The 16,084-nt window shown below is 50.3% G+C and overlaps 1 protein-coding gene across 6 annotated transcripts in view; it reads left to right on the forward strand.

Annotated features, from left to right (window-relative positions):
- Nucleotides 1–12,704, forward strand: part of PBX3 (PBX homeobox 3) — a 339,539-nt gene extending 326,835 nt beyond the window's left edge. For 3 of the 6 annotated variants that reach the window (XR_015296107.1, XM_086924707.1, XM_086924703.1), the window contains one exon: nt 11,146–12,704. Coding sequence is in view for 2 of the 6 variants with exons in the window: in XM_086924703.1 (XP_086780829.1) it covers nt 11,146–11,238 (93 nt within the window). In the remaining 4 variants the exon portion in view is untranslated. The remainder of the gene's footprint in view (nt 1–11,145) is intronic. The other 3 variants (XR_015296106.1, XM_086924705.1, XM_086924704.1) reach the window with 2 other exon arrangements.
- Nucleotides 12,705–16,084: the final 3,380 nt, after the last annotated feature.

Here is a 16,084-nt window from a genome sequence, read left to right on the forward strand (position 1 = left end):
GCAGGGCCCCCGGGGAGAAGCACTTGTTACTGCTCCTGTAGAAGGGTGCTATGCTCAGTGCATGGCCCCAGGGAGAAGCACTTTTTACTGCTCGTGTAGGAGGGTGCCATGCTCAGTGCAGGGCCCCGGGGGAGAAGCACTTGTTACTGCTCGTGTCGAAGGGTGCCATGCTCAGTGCAGGGCCCCCGGGGAGAAGCACTTGTTACTGCTCGTGTCGAAGGGTGCTATGCTCAGTGCATGGCCCCAGGGAGAAGCACTTTTTACTGCTTGTGTAGGAGGGTGCCATGCTCAGTGCAGGGCCCCGGGGGAGAAGCACTTGTTACTGCTCGTGTCGAAGGGTGCCATGCTCAGTGCAGGGCCCCCGGGGAGAAGCACTTGTTACTGCTCCTGTAGAAGGGTGCTATGCTCAGTGCATGGCCCCAGGGAGAAGCACTTTTTACTGCTCGTGTAGAAGGGTGCCATGCTCAGTGAAGGGCCCCCGGGGAGAAGCACTTTTTACTGCTCGTGTAGGAGGGTGCCATGCTCAGTGCAGGGCCCCGGGGGAGAAGCACTTGTTACTGCTCGTGTCGAAGGGTGCCATGCTCAGTGCAGGGCCCCCGGGGAGAAGCACTTGTTACTGCTCGTGTCGAAGGGTGCCATGCTCAGTGCAGGGCCCCTGGGGAGAAGCACTTGTTACTGCTTCTGTAGAAGGGTGCCATGCTCAGTGCAGGGCCCCAGGGAGAAGCACTTGTTACTGCTCATGTAGAAGGGTGCCATGCTCAGTGCAGGGCCCCGGGGGAGAAGCACTTGTTACTGCTCATGTAGAAGGGTGCCATGCTCAGTGCAGGGCCCCAGGGAGAAGCACTTGTTACTGCTCATGTAGAAGGGTGCCAGACTCAGTGCAGGGCCCCGGGGGAGAAGCACTTGTTACTGCTCATGTAGAAGGGTGCCATGATCAGTGCAGAGCCCCTTGGGGAGAAGCACTTGTTACTGCTCGTGTAGAAGGGTGCCAGGCTCAGTGCAGGGCCCCCGGGGAGAAGCACTTGTTACTGCACGTGTAGAAAGGTGCCATGCTCAGTGCAGGGCCCCCGGGGAGAAGCACTTGTTACTGCTCATGTAGAAGGGTGCCATGCTCAGTGCAGAGCCCCTTGGGGAGAAGCACTTGTTACTGCTCGTGTAGAAGGGTGCCATGCTCAGTGCAGGGCCCCCGGGAGAAGCACTTGTTACTGCTCGTGTAGAAGGGTGCCGTGCTCAGTGCAGGGCCCCCGGGAGAAGCACTTGTTACTGCTCGTGTAGAAGGGTGCCGTGCTCAGTGCCGGGCCCTGGAGAGAAGCACTTGTTACTGCTCGTGACGAAGGGTGCCATGCTCAGTGCAGGGCCCCCGGGGAGAAGCACTTGTTACCTCTCGAGTAGAAGGGTGCCATGCTCAGTGCAGGGCCACATGGGAGAAGCACTTGTTACTGCTCGTGTAGAAGGGTTCCATGCTCAGTGCAGGGCCCGGGAGAAAAGCACTTGTTACTGCTCGTGTAGAAGGGTGCCATGCTCAGTGCAGGGCCCCAGGGGAGAAGCACTTGTTACTGCTCGTGTAGAAGGGTGCCATGCTCAGTGCAGGGCCCCAGGGGAGAAGCACTTGTTACTGCTCGTGTAGAAGGGTGCCATGCTCAGTGCAGGGCCCGGGAGAAAAGCACTTGTTACTGCTCGTGTAGAAGGGTGCCATGCTCAGTGCAGGGCCCCAGGGGAGAAGCACTTGTCACTGCACGTGTAGAAGGGTGCCATGCTCAGTGGAGGGCCCCAGGGGAGAAGCACTTGTTACTGATCTTGTAGAAGGGTGCCATGCTCAGTGCAGGGCCCCTTGGGGAGAAGCACTTGTTACTGCTTCTGTAGAAGGGTGCCATGCTCAGTTCAGGGCCCCAGGGAGAAGCCCTTGTTACTGCTTGTGTAGAAGGGTGCCAGGCTCAGTGCAGGGCCCAAGAGAAAAGCACTTGTTACTGCTCGTGTAGAAGGGTGCCATGCTCAGTGCAGGGCCCCAGGGAGAAGCACTTGTTACTGTTCGTGTAGAAGGGTGCCATGCTCAGTGAAGGGCCCCCGGGGAGAAGTACTTGTTACTGCTCGTGTAGAAGGGTGCCATGCTCAGTGAAGGGCCCCCGGGGAGAAGCCCTTTTTTCTGCTCGTGTAGAAGGGTGTCATGCTCAGGGCAGGGCCCCAGGGGAGAATTACTTGTTACTGCTCGTGTAGAAGGGTGCCATGCTCAGTGCAGGGCCACATGGGAGAAGCACTTGTTACTGCACGTGTACAAGGGTGGAATGCTCAGTGCAGGCCCACATGGGAGAAGCACTTGTTACTGCCCATGTAGAAGGGTGCCATGCTCAGTGCAGGGCCCCATGGGAGAAGCACTTGTTACTGCTTGTGTAGAAGGATGCCATGCTCAATGCAGGGCCCCAGGGAGAAGCACTTGTTACCGCTCGTGTAGAAGGGTGGCATGCTCAGTGCAGGGCCCCGGGGGAGAAGCACGTGTTACTGCACGTGTAGAAGGGTGGCATGCTCAGTGCAGGGCTCCATGGGAGAACCACTTGTTACTGCACGTGTAGAAGGGTGGCATGCTCAGTGCATGGCCCCAGGGAGAAGCGCTTGTTACTGCTCCTGTAGAAGAGTGGCGTGCTCAGTGCAGGGCCCCAGGGAGAAGCACTTGTTACTGCTCGTGTCGAAGGGTGCCATGCTCAGTGCAGGGCCCCGGGGGAGAAGCACTTGTTACTGCTCATGTAGAAGGGTGGCGTGCTCAGTGCAGGGCCCCAGGGAGAAGCACTTGTTACTGCTCGTGTCGAAGGGTGCCATGCTCAGTGCAGGGCCCCAGGGAGAAGCACTTGTTACTGCTCATGTAGAAGGGTGCCATGCTCAGTGCAGGGTCCCTGGGGAAAAGCAATTGTTACTGCTCGTGTAGAAGGATGCCATACTCAGTGCAAGGCCCCGGGGGAGAAGCACTTGTTACTGCTCGTGTAGAAGGGTGCCATGCTCAGTGCAGGGCCCGGGGGAGAAGCACTTGTTACTGCTCGTGTAGAAGGGTGGCATGCTCAGTGCAGGGCCCGGGGGAGAAGCACTTGTTACTGCTCATGTAGAAGGGTGCCATGCTCAGTGCAGGGCCCCCGGGGAGAAGCACTTGTTACTGCTCGTGTAGAAAGGTGCCATGCTCAGTGCAGGGCCCCCGGGGAGAAGCACTTGTTACTGCTCATGTAGAAGGGTGCCATGCTCAGTGCAGAGCCCCTTGGGGAGAAGCACTTGTTACTGCTCGTGTAGAAGGGTGCCATGCTCAGTGCAGGGCCCCCGGGAGAAGCACTTGTTACTGCTCGTGTAGAAGGGTGCCGTGCTCAGTGCAGGGCCCCGGGGGAGAAGCACTTGTTACTGCTCGTGTAGAAGGGTGCCATGCTCAGTGCAGGGCCCGGGGGAGAAGCACTTGTTACTGCTCGTGTAGAAGGGTGGCATGCTCAGTGCAGGGCCCAGGGGAGAAGCACTTGTTACTGCTCGTGTAGAAGGGTGCCATGCTCAGTGCAGGGCCCCAGGGAGAAGCACTTGTTACTGCTCGTGTAGAAGGGTGCCATGCTCAGTGCAGGGCCCCGGGGGAGAAGCACTTGTTACTGCTCGTGTAGAAGGGTGCCATGCTCAATGCAGGGCCCCAGGGAGAAGCACTCATTACTGCTTGTCTAGAAGGATGCCATGCTCAGTGCAGGGCCCCGGGGGAGAAGCACTCGCTACTGCTCTTGTAGAAGGGTGGCATGCTCAGTGCAGGGCCCCCGGGGGGAAGCACTTGTTACCGCTCATGTAGAAGGGTGCCATGCTCAGTGCCGGGCCCCGGGGGAGAAGCACTTGTTTCTGCTCGTGTAGAAGGGTGCCATGCTCAGTGAGGGCCCCAGGGAAAAGCACTTGTTACTGCTTCTGTAGAAGGGTGCCATGCTCAGTGCAGGGCCCCAGGGAGAAGCGCTTGTTACTGCTCATGTAGAATTGTGCCATGCTCAGTGCAGGGCCCCAGGGAGAAGCGCTTGTTACCGCTCATGTAGAAGGGTGCCATGCTCAGTGCCGGGCCCCGGGGGAGAAGCACTTGTTTCTGCTCGTGTAGAAGGGTGCCATGCTCAGTGCAGGGCCCCAGGGAGAAGCACTTGTTACTGCTTCTGTAGAAGGGTGCCATGCTCAGTGCAGGGCCCCAGGGAGAAGCGCTTGTTACCGCTCATGTAGAAGGGTGCCATGCTCAGTGCAGGGCCCCAGGGAGAAGCACTTGTTACCGCTCATGTAGAAGGGTGCCATGCTCAGTGCAGGGCCCCAGGGAGAAGCACTTGTTACTGCTTCTGTAGAAGGGTGCCATGCTCAGTGCAGGGCCCCGGGGGAGAAGCACTTGTTTCTGCTCGTGTAGAAGGGTGCCATGCTCAGTGCAGGGCCCCGGGGGAGAAGCACTTGTTACTGCTCGTGTAGAAGGGTGGCATGCTCAGTGCAGGGCCCCGGGGGAGAAGCACTTGTTACTGCTCGTGTAGAAGGGTGCCATGCTCAGTGCAGGGCCCACGGGGAGAAGCACTTGTTACTGCTCGTGTAGAAGGGTGCCATGCTCAGTGCAGGGCCCCGGGGGAGAAGCACGTGTTACTGCACGTGTAGAAGGGTGCCATGCTCAGTGCAGGGCCCCGGGGGAGAAGCACGTGTTACTGCACGTGTAGAAGGGTGCCATGCTCAGTGCAGGGCCCCAGGGAGAAGCACTTGTTTCTGCTCGTGTAGAAGGGTGCCATGCTCAGTGCCGGGCCCCGGGGGAGAAGCACTTGTTTCTGCTCGTGTAGAAGGGTGCCAGGCTCAGTGCAGGGCCCTGGAGATAAGCACTTGTTACTGCTCGTGTAGGAGGGTGCCGTGCTCAGTGCAGGGCCCCGGGGGAGAAGCACTTGTTACTGCTCGTGTAGAAGGGTGCCATGCTCAGTGCAGGGCCCGGGAGAAAAGCACTTGTTACTGCTCTTGTAGAAGGGTGCCGTGCTCAGTGCAGGGCCCCAGGGGAGAAGCACTTGTTTCTGCTCGTATAGAATGGTGCCATGCTCAGTGCAGGGCCCCGGGGGAGAAGCACTTGTTACCGCTCGTGTAGAAGGGTGCCATGCTCAGTGCAGGGCCCCAGGGAGAAGCGCTTGTTACTGCTCGTGTAGAAGGGTGCCAGGCTCAGTGCAGGGCCCCCGGGAGAAGCACTTGTTACCGCTCGTGTAGAAGGGTGCCATGCTCAGTGAAGGGCCCCCGGGGAGAAGCGCTTGTTACTGCTCCTGTAGAAGGGTGCCAGGCTCAGTGCAGGGCCCCGGGGGAGAAGCACTTGTTACTGCTCGTGTAGAAGGGTGCCATGCTCAGTGCAGGGCCCCGGGGGAGAAGCACTTGTTACTGCTCATGTAGAAGGGTGCCATGCTCAGTGCAGAGCCCCTTGGGGAGAAGCACTTGTTACTGCTCTTGTAGAAGGGTGCCATGCTCAGTGCAGGGCCCCGGGGGAGAAGCACTTGTTTCTGCTCGTGTAGAAGGGTGCCAGACTCAGTGCAGGGCCCCGGGGAGAAGCACTTGTTACCGCTCGTGTAGAAGGGTGCCATGCTCAGTGCAGGGCCCCTTGGGGAGAAGCACTTGTTACTGCTTCTGTAGAAGGGTGCCATGCTCAGTTCAGGGCCCCAGGGAGAAGCCCTTGTTACTGCTCATGTAGAAGGGTCTCATGCTCAGTGCAGGGCCCCATGGGAGAAGCACTTGTTACTGCTCGTGTAGAAGGATGTCATGCTCAGTGCAGGGCCCCGGGGGAGAAGCACTTGTTACTGCTCGTGTAGAAGGGTGCCATGCTCAGTGCAGAGCCCCTTGGGGAGAAGCACTTGTTACTGCTCTTGTAGAAGGGTGCCATGCTCAGTGCAGGGCCCCGGGGGAGAAGCACTTGTTACTGCTTCTGTAGAAGGGTGCCATGCTCAGTGCAGGGCCCCGGGGGAGAAGCACTTGTTTCTGCTCGTGTAGAAGGGTGCCATGCTCAGTGCAGGGCCCCGGGGGAGAAGCACTTGTTACCGCTCGTGTAGAAGGGTGCCATGCTCAGTGCAGGGCCCCTTGGGGAGAAGCACTTGTTACTGCTTCTGTAGAAGGGTGCCATGCTCAGTTCAGGGCCCCAGGGAGAAGCCCTTGTTACTGCTCATGTAGAAGGGTGCCATGCTCAGTGCAGGGCCCCGGGGGAGAAGCACTTGTTACTGCTCGTGTAGAAGGGTGGCGTGCTCAGTGCAGGGCCCCATGGGAGAAGCACTTGTTACTGTACGTGTAGAAGGGTGCCATGCTCAGTGCAGGGTCCCGGGGGAGAAGCACTTGTTACTGCTCGTGTAGAAGGGTCTCATGCTCAGTGCAGGGCCCCATGGGAGAAGCACTTGTTACTGCTCGTGTAGAAGGATGTCATGCTCAGTGCAGGGCCCCGGGGGAGAAGCCCTTGTTACTGCTCGTGTAGAAGGGTGGCATGCTCAGTGCAGGGCCCCGGGGGAGAAGCACTTGTTACTGCTCGTGTAGAAGGGTGCCAGGCTCAGTGCAGGGCTCCCGGGAGAAGCACTTGTTACTGCTCGTGTAGAAGGGTGCCAGGCTCAGTGCAGGGCCCCCGGGAGAAGCACTTGTTACCGCTCGTGTAGAAGGGTGCCATGCTCAGTGAAGGGCCCCGGGGGAGAAGCACTTGTTACTGCTCGTGTAGAAGGGTGCCATGCTCAGTGCAGGGCCCCCGGGAGAAGCACTTGTTACCGCTCGTGTAGAAGGGTGCCATGCTCAGTGCAGGGCCCCGGGGGAGAAGCACTTGTTACTGCTTCTGTAGAAGGGTGCCATGCTCAGTGCAGGGCCCCGGGGGAGAAGCACTTGTTTCTGCTCGTGTAGAAGGGTGCCATGCTCAGTGCAGGGCCCCGGGGGAGAAGCACTTGTTACCGCTCGTGTAGAAGGGTGCCATGCTCAGTGAAGGGCCCCGGGGGAGAAGCACTTGTTACTGCTCGTGTAGAAGGGTGCCAGGCTCAGTGCAGGGCCCCCGGGAGAAGCACTTGTTACCGCTCGTGTAGAAGGGTGCCATGCTCAGTGAAGGGCCCCGGGGGAGAAGCACTTGTTACTGCTCGTGTAGAAGGGTGCCATGCTCAGTGCAGGGCCCCGGGGGAGAAGCACGTGTTACTGCACGTGTAGAAGGGTGCCATGCTCAGTGCAGGGCCCCAGGGAGAAGCACTTGTTACTGCTCGTGTAGAAGGGTGCCATGCTCAGTGCAGGGCCCCCAGGGAGAAGCACTTGTTACCTCTCGTGTAGAAGGGTGCCATGCTCAGTGCAGGGCCCCCAGGGAGAAGCACTTGTTACCTCTCGTGTAGAAGGGTGGCATGCTCAGTGCAGGGTCCCCGGGGGGAAGCACTTGTTACCTCTTGTGTAGAAGGGTGCCAGGCTCAGTGCAGGGCCCCCGGGGAGAAGCACTTGTTACTGCTCGTGTAGAAGGGTGCCATGCTCAGTGCAGGGCCCCAGGGAGAAGCACTTGTTACCTCTCGTGTAGAAGGGTGCCATGCTCAGTGCAGGGCCCCAGGGAGAAGCACTTGTTACTGCTCGTGTAGAAGGGTGCCATGCTCAGTGAAGGGCCCCGGGGGAGAAGCACTTGTTACTGCTCGTGTAGAAGGGTGCCATGCTCAGTGCAGGGCCCCGGGGGAGAAGCACTTGTTACTGCTCGTGTAGAAGGGTGCCTTGCTCAGTGCAGGGCCCCCGGGGGAGAACCACTTGTACCTGCTCGTGTAGAAGGGTGCCATGCTCAGTGCAGGGCCCCCGGGGAGAAGCACTTGTTACTGCTGGTTTAGAAGGGTGCCATGCTTAGTGCAGGGCCCCCGGGGGAGAAGCACTTGTTACCTCTCGTGTAGAAGGGTGCCATGCTCAGTGCAGGGCCCCCAGGGAGAAGCACTTGTTACCTCTCGTGTAGAAGGGTGGCATGCTCAGTGCAGGGTCCCCGGGGGGAAGCACTTGTTACCTCTTGTGTAGAAGGGTGCCAGGCTCAGTGCAGGGCCCCCGGGGAGAAGCACTTGTTACTGCTCGTGTAGAAGGGTGCCATGCTCAGTGCAGGGCCCCAGGGAGAAGCACTTGTTACCTCTCGTGTAGAAGGGTGCCATGCTCAGTGCAGGGCCCCAGGGAGAAGCACTTGTTACCTCTCGTGTAGAAGGGTGCCATGCTCAGTGCAGGGCCAGCGCACACGCTGTCACCAGCTATGGTGTGACTTGTCTCCGGGCTGCGGGCGGGTGTTGCAGCTCACAGATAACAAACATGGAGGCAGATTACGTTTCTTGGGAGGTCCGTGTGGCCATTTTCCGTGTGGCCCTTTTAGCATATGCTAACCTTTCATTTGTTGACGGTCCCTTCTTTGGGGAAGAGATGCTGGAAAGGCTAGTCCCTGCCGCGGGCAGTCCCGGGCAGCCTGGCAGACTGCACTGCGCCAGCCGGAGCGGCCGTCACTTTCACTCAGTCCTCCCCGGCTCACGAGGCCTGCACCTCTCTCCGCCCGAGTGACATTAAAATATGTAGCGACAAGCTGTCTGCACAGCAGAAATGGGATCAGACGTCGAGTTCAGCAGTAGCCTCTGCGTGCCAAGACATAAGGTGGCTGTATTTGTGAATCCTGCTCCTGATACTGTGGCGTTTGTGCTGGAAGGACCAGGGACAGGTGGACGCACGAGGCACATACATGGACAGGGAAGTCAGGCCCAAGCTTGACTTTTTAATCCCCAGCTTTTATTGTATGTGTTTTTACGATATCAACGCCATTTTATTTTGTAAGCAAAGTTCATCAGTTCTGCCCTTCCTATAGAATCAATCTTATGTGCCTTTGTAACACCACACGTGTGAATAATAAGCCACCTCTTCTCACTAACCAGCACACCATGAGACTTGAAAACTAAAAGTGTCAGTCCCTTTTTTCAAACAAAAAATATGAAGCATAGTCGTTGTACTTATTCGCATACGTAAAACAAATGCTTAAGGTAGTGCAACTTATTAAAATAAATTTTTATTTGGGGCTGTTTAGTCTATACTGCTATATCAGAAATTAATGCATTCATTAACATATCATTATATAATGTGGAGGTTGACCATCAAAACAGCAAATAAAGTTAATATGTGGATCACAATTTGAGGTTTATATACTTTGTACTGTACTGATCTATTTTGTCAGTGTGCACCACCTGCAAAAGTTCATTAAAACCATTCTCCTCTTCTGATTTTGCCAATAAGGGCGTATTCACCGTGGACCAGGCTAGTCTGTTGGGCATTAGCCTTCCTTATATAAAATGCAGGATCAAAGTCTACTCTGTCCTCGTTATGTAGCAATGGATCCAGTGATCAATGGGTTAGTTGAGCAGTTCTTAATCCGCGGTCCCTGACCCCCGGGAGCTACAGCACCCATTCACAGGGTGCCCAGCAGAATAATAAAGCACTGGTTAGTGGTGAAGTTAACGGAAGCACAGGCACGCCCAACAAGCAGAGAGCAGGCATTACCAGCTCAAAAGAATAGAGTGACAGGTAGTGAACCCACCCCACCAGGTGACCTCGTTTTCAGAGCTGGCGCCTACCCCTTGGCCGACCCCCTGTTGTTCATTTCTCAGCTAACATTCATTTTTTCAACGTGTCAGATCTGCACTTATTAGTGTTTTAAATGTACCCATGCTCTTTTACCCATAAAACTGGGGGAAACGAAAACAAATCAGGAAGGCATCCTTTAATGCTGGTGCTGGTAGAAGCACTTCCGGGTGTGTGAGTGTGCCTCAAGGAGAAAGAGGCATTATGTGCAGCAGAACTACATGCCTCCTATTCAATATAAGGAAAGCCCACATTGGCAGGTGCCCTTTTCCTTAATGTTGCAGATGATGCCCTCTGGGCACAGGGAATGCAAGTACAGCCTAAAGGTTGTTGATGGACCTGCTTTGAACCTCATCAGCAAGTGACAGGTTTTGCCGGATTTTTGTGCAGATGTTTCCAGATGTTTGAAAATAAACAGGTCGTGCACAGCAGCATGAAGGCAGCAATGAACACACTGGTGAAAGTCAACTCGCGTCTGCTTCAGTGCCACTCACTGTGTATGCGTAACTGTCGCTTTGCCCTTTCTCACCAATGGAACCCTCCTACTGGTATCATCCCTAACAGTGCCCCTATATTCTGCCTCCCCAACAGTGCTCCTTGGTCTCTTGAAGACTAGGTCCTAGCTTCACAGATACCCAATATCAAATAAAAACAATCACATTACAGGTAGTTGCTACTTCTAATGCTACATATGGATGACTGACACTTTGCCAGTGAATCACTCATCACATGGCCAAATGTTAGGGCGCCCAATTAAAGAACATTCCCTGACAACAGAGCTGTGTGTGGGATTCCCTGTACTGGTTTAAATATCCGTTTGGAAATGCCTTTATCTTTTCCAGCACAATATTTTCATACTGCAAATGGAATTCTAGTCCAGGGCCAAGTCTGTCACGGGTACAGGCAGGGTAATGGCTGGAAGGGGCAGGTTCATCCTTTGATGTTGGACACAGGCCAGAGAGTGGATATCTTTATGGGGGGGTGGAGGGGGGGCTTCGGTCTCTTTTTCACGGAGAAGTGTATTTCTGCTTGTAAACATAGTCCTAAAGTGGAGCCAAAAAGCTTTTTTAATTCAAGCTGTTGCCACCGGACCCTTGGACGTCCATTCAATAAGTAGCCAATGGAGTCCCTTACTAGAGAGATACACAAACAGAATCTCAATAAATCTGCGTTAACATGTGATTGTGTGTGTCCAATTAAGGCGTTGCCAACAGCAGGATATGTGTTCTACAGAAGTACCATCAGCAGACACAGGTCTGCTCCACACTCCACAAGCAATAATACCACCAGGTTGAATTGTTCTCTCAAACTGGAAGGAAGGGGTGGGGTTTGGACGCTTCTCCTGTGAACTGTTAATGGCTACCACTAGCTTAATAGGGTCATTATTGTAACCATTCCATTCCAGGTTGTTTTTCAGTGCCTTGCATGACAAATGTAGCTTTAATCTAATTTCAGGACCTAGATCAAAGTGATTTATTGAATATCCGCACTACATCCCTGTTTCAGCATCCAATTCTTCAAATGATATTGTATTGTAGAATGCCATTAATATGTATTAATCCATTAATGGGATTGTGTCTTCCTTTTCAGGCTAATGGAGGATGGCAAGATGCAACTACTCCATCTTCTGTGACTTCCCCTACAGAAGGGCCGGGAAGTGTGCACTCTGATACCTCTAACTAATCGCTTTGCAACTCTTTTTCCTGAGCTGATATGCGTTGATTAGAGCAGTCAGATCCATATGAGAGCCCAACCATCCACAGCTTTACAGTAACACCTTCTTTTAGAAAACTTGGCAAATCACTTTTTTAAACTGTCATAAGCATTTTATATTTATAATTCAGATGAAACACAATTTGAAAAAGCACTTTATCCGATTAGGCCAAGAATTAGTATTGTTTTAGCATAACTTATTATTAAGAGTTTAAACTTTATGATCAGACAGATGCCAGTTGCTTGGCTGTAAGTGTATAAATACGAGACAGATGTCCCCATCCACAAAAGACATTCAGACTCTAGCTCATTATCTACGTCGCCCAAATTCAATGTTTTTGTCCTCTTTTTCTTTTTGATTGTTTTAATCTTTTAGAACATCTAATTCAGTTGGAATAAAACATCTGTTTATTTCAGTTTCACATTGAAAGCGTTAGAGGTTTCTTGTCACATTTTTGCTGTGATCTGTCTGTTTTTTAAAGCTTGTAGCATATTTCCTCTCTTAAAAAACAGCAGAAGAACAAAAAATGATGCTTTGGGAGTCCACTCTGCATTTCATTGACGGACAAAGATTGGTATTCGGACATAATGAAGACGCTTTGCTGCTTATTTTTGTGGAACCCACAACCTTGGTTTTACAGTATGAGCACGGTGCTGCACACAGACTTGTTCATATTTGCCTCTTCCTCTTGGCAGCAAAAAAGCACCATTATATGAGTGTTGTATATAGTGTAGCAAAAGAGTATTTATACATCTCACCAATCAAAACACAGCTTTATTACCTCATGCGAACTCATACAACCAATAGAATTTCAACATGTTCTGTAGCTTAGAGTGCTCACTTACTACCTCTGAACAATACTCACGCTGTAGTTTGTCTATTTCTTATCTTTTCACATCTTGTAATTAGCTCATTGTTCCCCTTCACGAAATGTATTGTACAGTGTAATCTTTTTAAGAAAAATAAATAACCTTAAACAAAAAAAAACATAAGTTGCATTTGCAGCTTTTATACGGAAGGGGCAACATAGGCACTTGCATTTGACACGATACAGTGAAACTGTTGTAAATAATGAAAAACATTTTGAATGTTCTTCATCTTGTTATTAATCCACAACAAAAAAGAAAATCGACAAAAATAATTGTAATGCATTCAGATTTCAGTATTCAGTATGGTATATTTCACCCTGTACAAAGGGGGCGGGACGGACGGGGCGGGTGAAGGGGGGCGAACATGTTTCTTTCTTTTCTATTGTATGCAATTCTGAATCTGATTGGGTCATGGGAAAAAACTTGTGGCAGTGATTCTAATGTATTAATGCGTTTCGTGTTACTTTCTTACTGGTTTACACCCTGAATTAAAAACAAAAGTCTTCCTTGTGGTAGTTTTATGTAGTTTTAAACAAATGAATAAAGTTTTTGCTTTAATGATCAAATGTTGCTGTAATTTATTTCTTGCATTTTGATTTGCAGTTTCCATCTGAGATACAGTGGGCTACAAAGAGTAGCAGATGTTTAATTAGAAAAACAAGTGATATTATTTTAAGCCTCTGACATCTTTTGTGCATTCTCTCATGGGAACGTGTTTTATTTTATTTTTATGAAATCTAACATGCGTCTGATCTTAAAAATAGGTTTATTGTTGATTGGAAAATACACTTTTGCACCAGGCACAGACATGCAATTCAAGCATTTAACAGTATTTTTTAAACCATGCACCATAGACAAAGCATTGTACTTTCCATTATGTACTACATCCGGTCAACAGAATGCTTCAAATATTTTTTGAACATCTGCTGGTAATGGTAATCTGATTCCACTAATAAATTGAGGGAACTGTGCGTTTTTACATACCTCTTAATATCAGATTCTTTGTAACAAAACAAAGGTCAGCAACAGGTAATGGCCTATTTACCATATCTTAAGGAAATTGACTTACAGGAAATCAGATTATTACTAATGGCCTGCAGAAAATGGTCTCTAATGTAACCGGTTTAGTATGTCAGTGGTTCTTTCTGGATAAAACAAGGTATAACTATCTGTGTCATTACCTCTTCCATCTGGTACGCCCTAATGCAAACAGTGCAACCCACTTAAATAATGCATTTGACCTTTTTAGGCATTTGCCTCAACTCATGCTGTAGCCCTTTACGAGCAAAGTGGCTTTGTTTCAGTCTTCTAGTGCATATCAGTTTCACCACTTTGACGAAACTGCATAAAAATAAAATGTGCGATTCAAACAATTGTTCCTGGGGTTGCATCTGCCAGTACAGAACTGAAAGCATGTCCATTCTTTAGTAACCTCCATTGACTCCCACTAAATAGCAGGGACTTTGTCATTGAGAATTTAAACATCTTGAACCCGATTATCGAGAATTTTTTAACTTTTTCTCTCTTCAATTTTTACCTCTGTCGGAGAGCTTTTTGGGGAATTCACAGAGGATTCTACACGTAATCAAGGTACGTGGTAATTGTAGCAGTTTGGAATTACCAGTTCTGGAATTCCTACGTGAATTCTTGATTGATCTAAGGAGAAAGCATTTCACCATGCCTAAATCTAATAGGTGTATATTTACGCAAGCATAAATGTGCTACCCAAATGCAATTGCTAACTTGTACACATTTTTATCTATTTTCTCTATTTTTTCTTTATGTGGAAGAGAGTTTTCCATGTTGAGGTTCCTGTTCTCTACACCCAAAACAATGTTTGGGTATATCCTTTCTTTTCTCAGTCTGGAGACAGATTTATTGCTGCATTTCACAGTAATACATATTTGATGGTACTCTTTGAGGGAATGTGCATGGCAAACATTTGTGAATTGCTGCAAACTTTCAGATTTGTGGGTATTCACTCAGTCAGGCAACGCTGCATTGTAATGCCCCAACTTCCATCACACATAATATTGCACCATAATTACATAAAGTTATGTGAGATTCACATGTAATATTAACTGTAAGGGTGTAATATTGCCTGTAAGCAACTCCATTTACCAGTATGAAGCCCTGTCCGAATACAAATGTAGGTGCTTTAATACCTTTGTGAGTTCGGCCCTTTGTTTCTTTCCCAGAGCTCCTGCCCTGGCAGATGACCACATTCATCTAATCCGTCTATTTGGTGACTAGCATATGCAAATGTACCTCTAACTGTTACCTACTAAAATCAATCACCCTTTCAATAGGAAGTATTTTGCCTATTTGTGTATTATACAATAATTCCTACACATATGTCCATTTTAAGATTTTTTCTGGTAATATATTTGTGAACGTTGAAGGTATATATGAGTATGCCAAAAAGAAGACAGTGGTATACGTCAAAATGCATACTTGCACTGCTTATACCATAACTCAATCGAAACAGTATTCTAAATGTAAAGTGTGTCAGTCGAGGCCTGGGCAGCATAATGAACACTCAGACATCCCTTATCCTGATCACATCTCTGCTGGCCACAGGCAGAAACCTGTCACTTGCTGATGAGGTTCAAAGCAGGGCCATCAACAACCTTTGGGCTGTACTTGCATACCCTGTGCCCAGAGGGCATCATTAGCGTGCTTCTCTGCAAAATTAAGGAAGAGGGCACCTTCCAATGTGGGCTTTCCTTATATTGAATAAGAGTCATGTAGTTCTGCTGCACATAATGCCTCTTTCTCCTTGAGGCACACTCACTCACCCGGAAGTGCTTCTACCAGCACCAGCATTAAAGGATGCCTTCCTGATTTGTTTTCGTTTTCCACAATTTTATGGTTAAAAGAACATGGGTACATTTTAGCAGGGCAATTAAAGAAAAAACCCTAATAAGTGCAGATCTGACATATCGAAAAATGAATGTTAGCTGAGTAAAGAACAACAGGGGGTCTTCCAAGGGGTAGGCGCCAGCTCAGAAAATTAGGTCAACTGGTGTGGTGGGTTTTCTAGCTGTGACTCTGAATCTCTCTCTGGTGTGGCATAACAATCGATGAATATGCAAATAATCCTAAATGACAACGAAGAGATGCTAATGCACCTTATATCATGCAAAATTATTTTGTACGTTATGGCGTTAAGACCAGACTTCACAGTGTATATCAGATTTACATTGCCTTGTTGTTTATGTGCTGTTTCAGTAAAATGTTATTCGTTGGCCAGTCAACATTTTTATTTACTCTTTTTAACACAGTTAATTTAATTCATGCCACTGCTAAAGGGATTAAATGATGATTTGATATTGTATACAAGGGCGTGAGCCAGCAAATGTTTGAAAGTATCAATTTTAAGTGGTAAAGACTGTCATGAATCCGCAGTGTGACCGTCTCTGGGGCACGGTTTGTGTTGTAGTAAGGAAGCGTGTCCCACAGTGTGAACAAAGGGTCCCTCTCTCACGTGCCACCCTCTTGGGGGGTACAATGATCCGCACTGCAAGGCTATCCCTGGAGGCTGTGAACGGCAGCAGCTGCTCCGCTAATCGACTCCCATCGGATGAGCCTCCTGCCTACTCTTCTGGTGAACGGGTAAAAACTTAAAGAGACTCTGGCCGCAAACGAGACATGTGTGTGTATATACAAAAAGACAGGCAAAAATCGACTTGAACACTTTCCATGCCTGTGACTGGTGGAGAGATTGGACTTGGCCAGCAGTTTTTCATGCTTGGATCATATGTGACATGTTTGCAACAAGAAATGTGCTTTTGTGCCAAGCGTCCAAGTTATCTCCAAAGACTCTGCTTGTTGGAACGCAGCTCAACTCTACAACATGGAAGGGTGGCCAGAGTGGCGCCAAGACCACCCGGCAAAGCGGGTCAGGACAAGGACACGTTGTAAGTGAACATTCAGACCACATCTG

The sequence above is a fragment of the Lissotriton vulgaris genome, chromosome 5, assembly GCF_964263255.1.
Source record: "Lissotriton vulgaris chromosome 5, aLisVul1.2, whole genome shotgun sequence".
Classification (NCBI taxonomy): Eukaryota; Metazoa; Chordata; class Amphibia; order Caudata; family Salamandridae; genus Lissotriton; species Lissotriton vulgaris.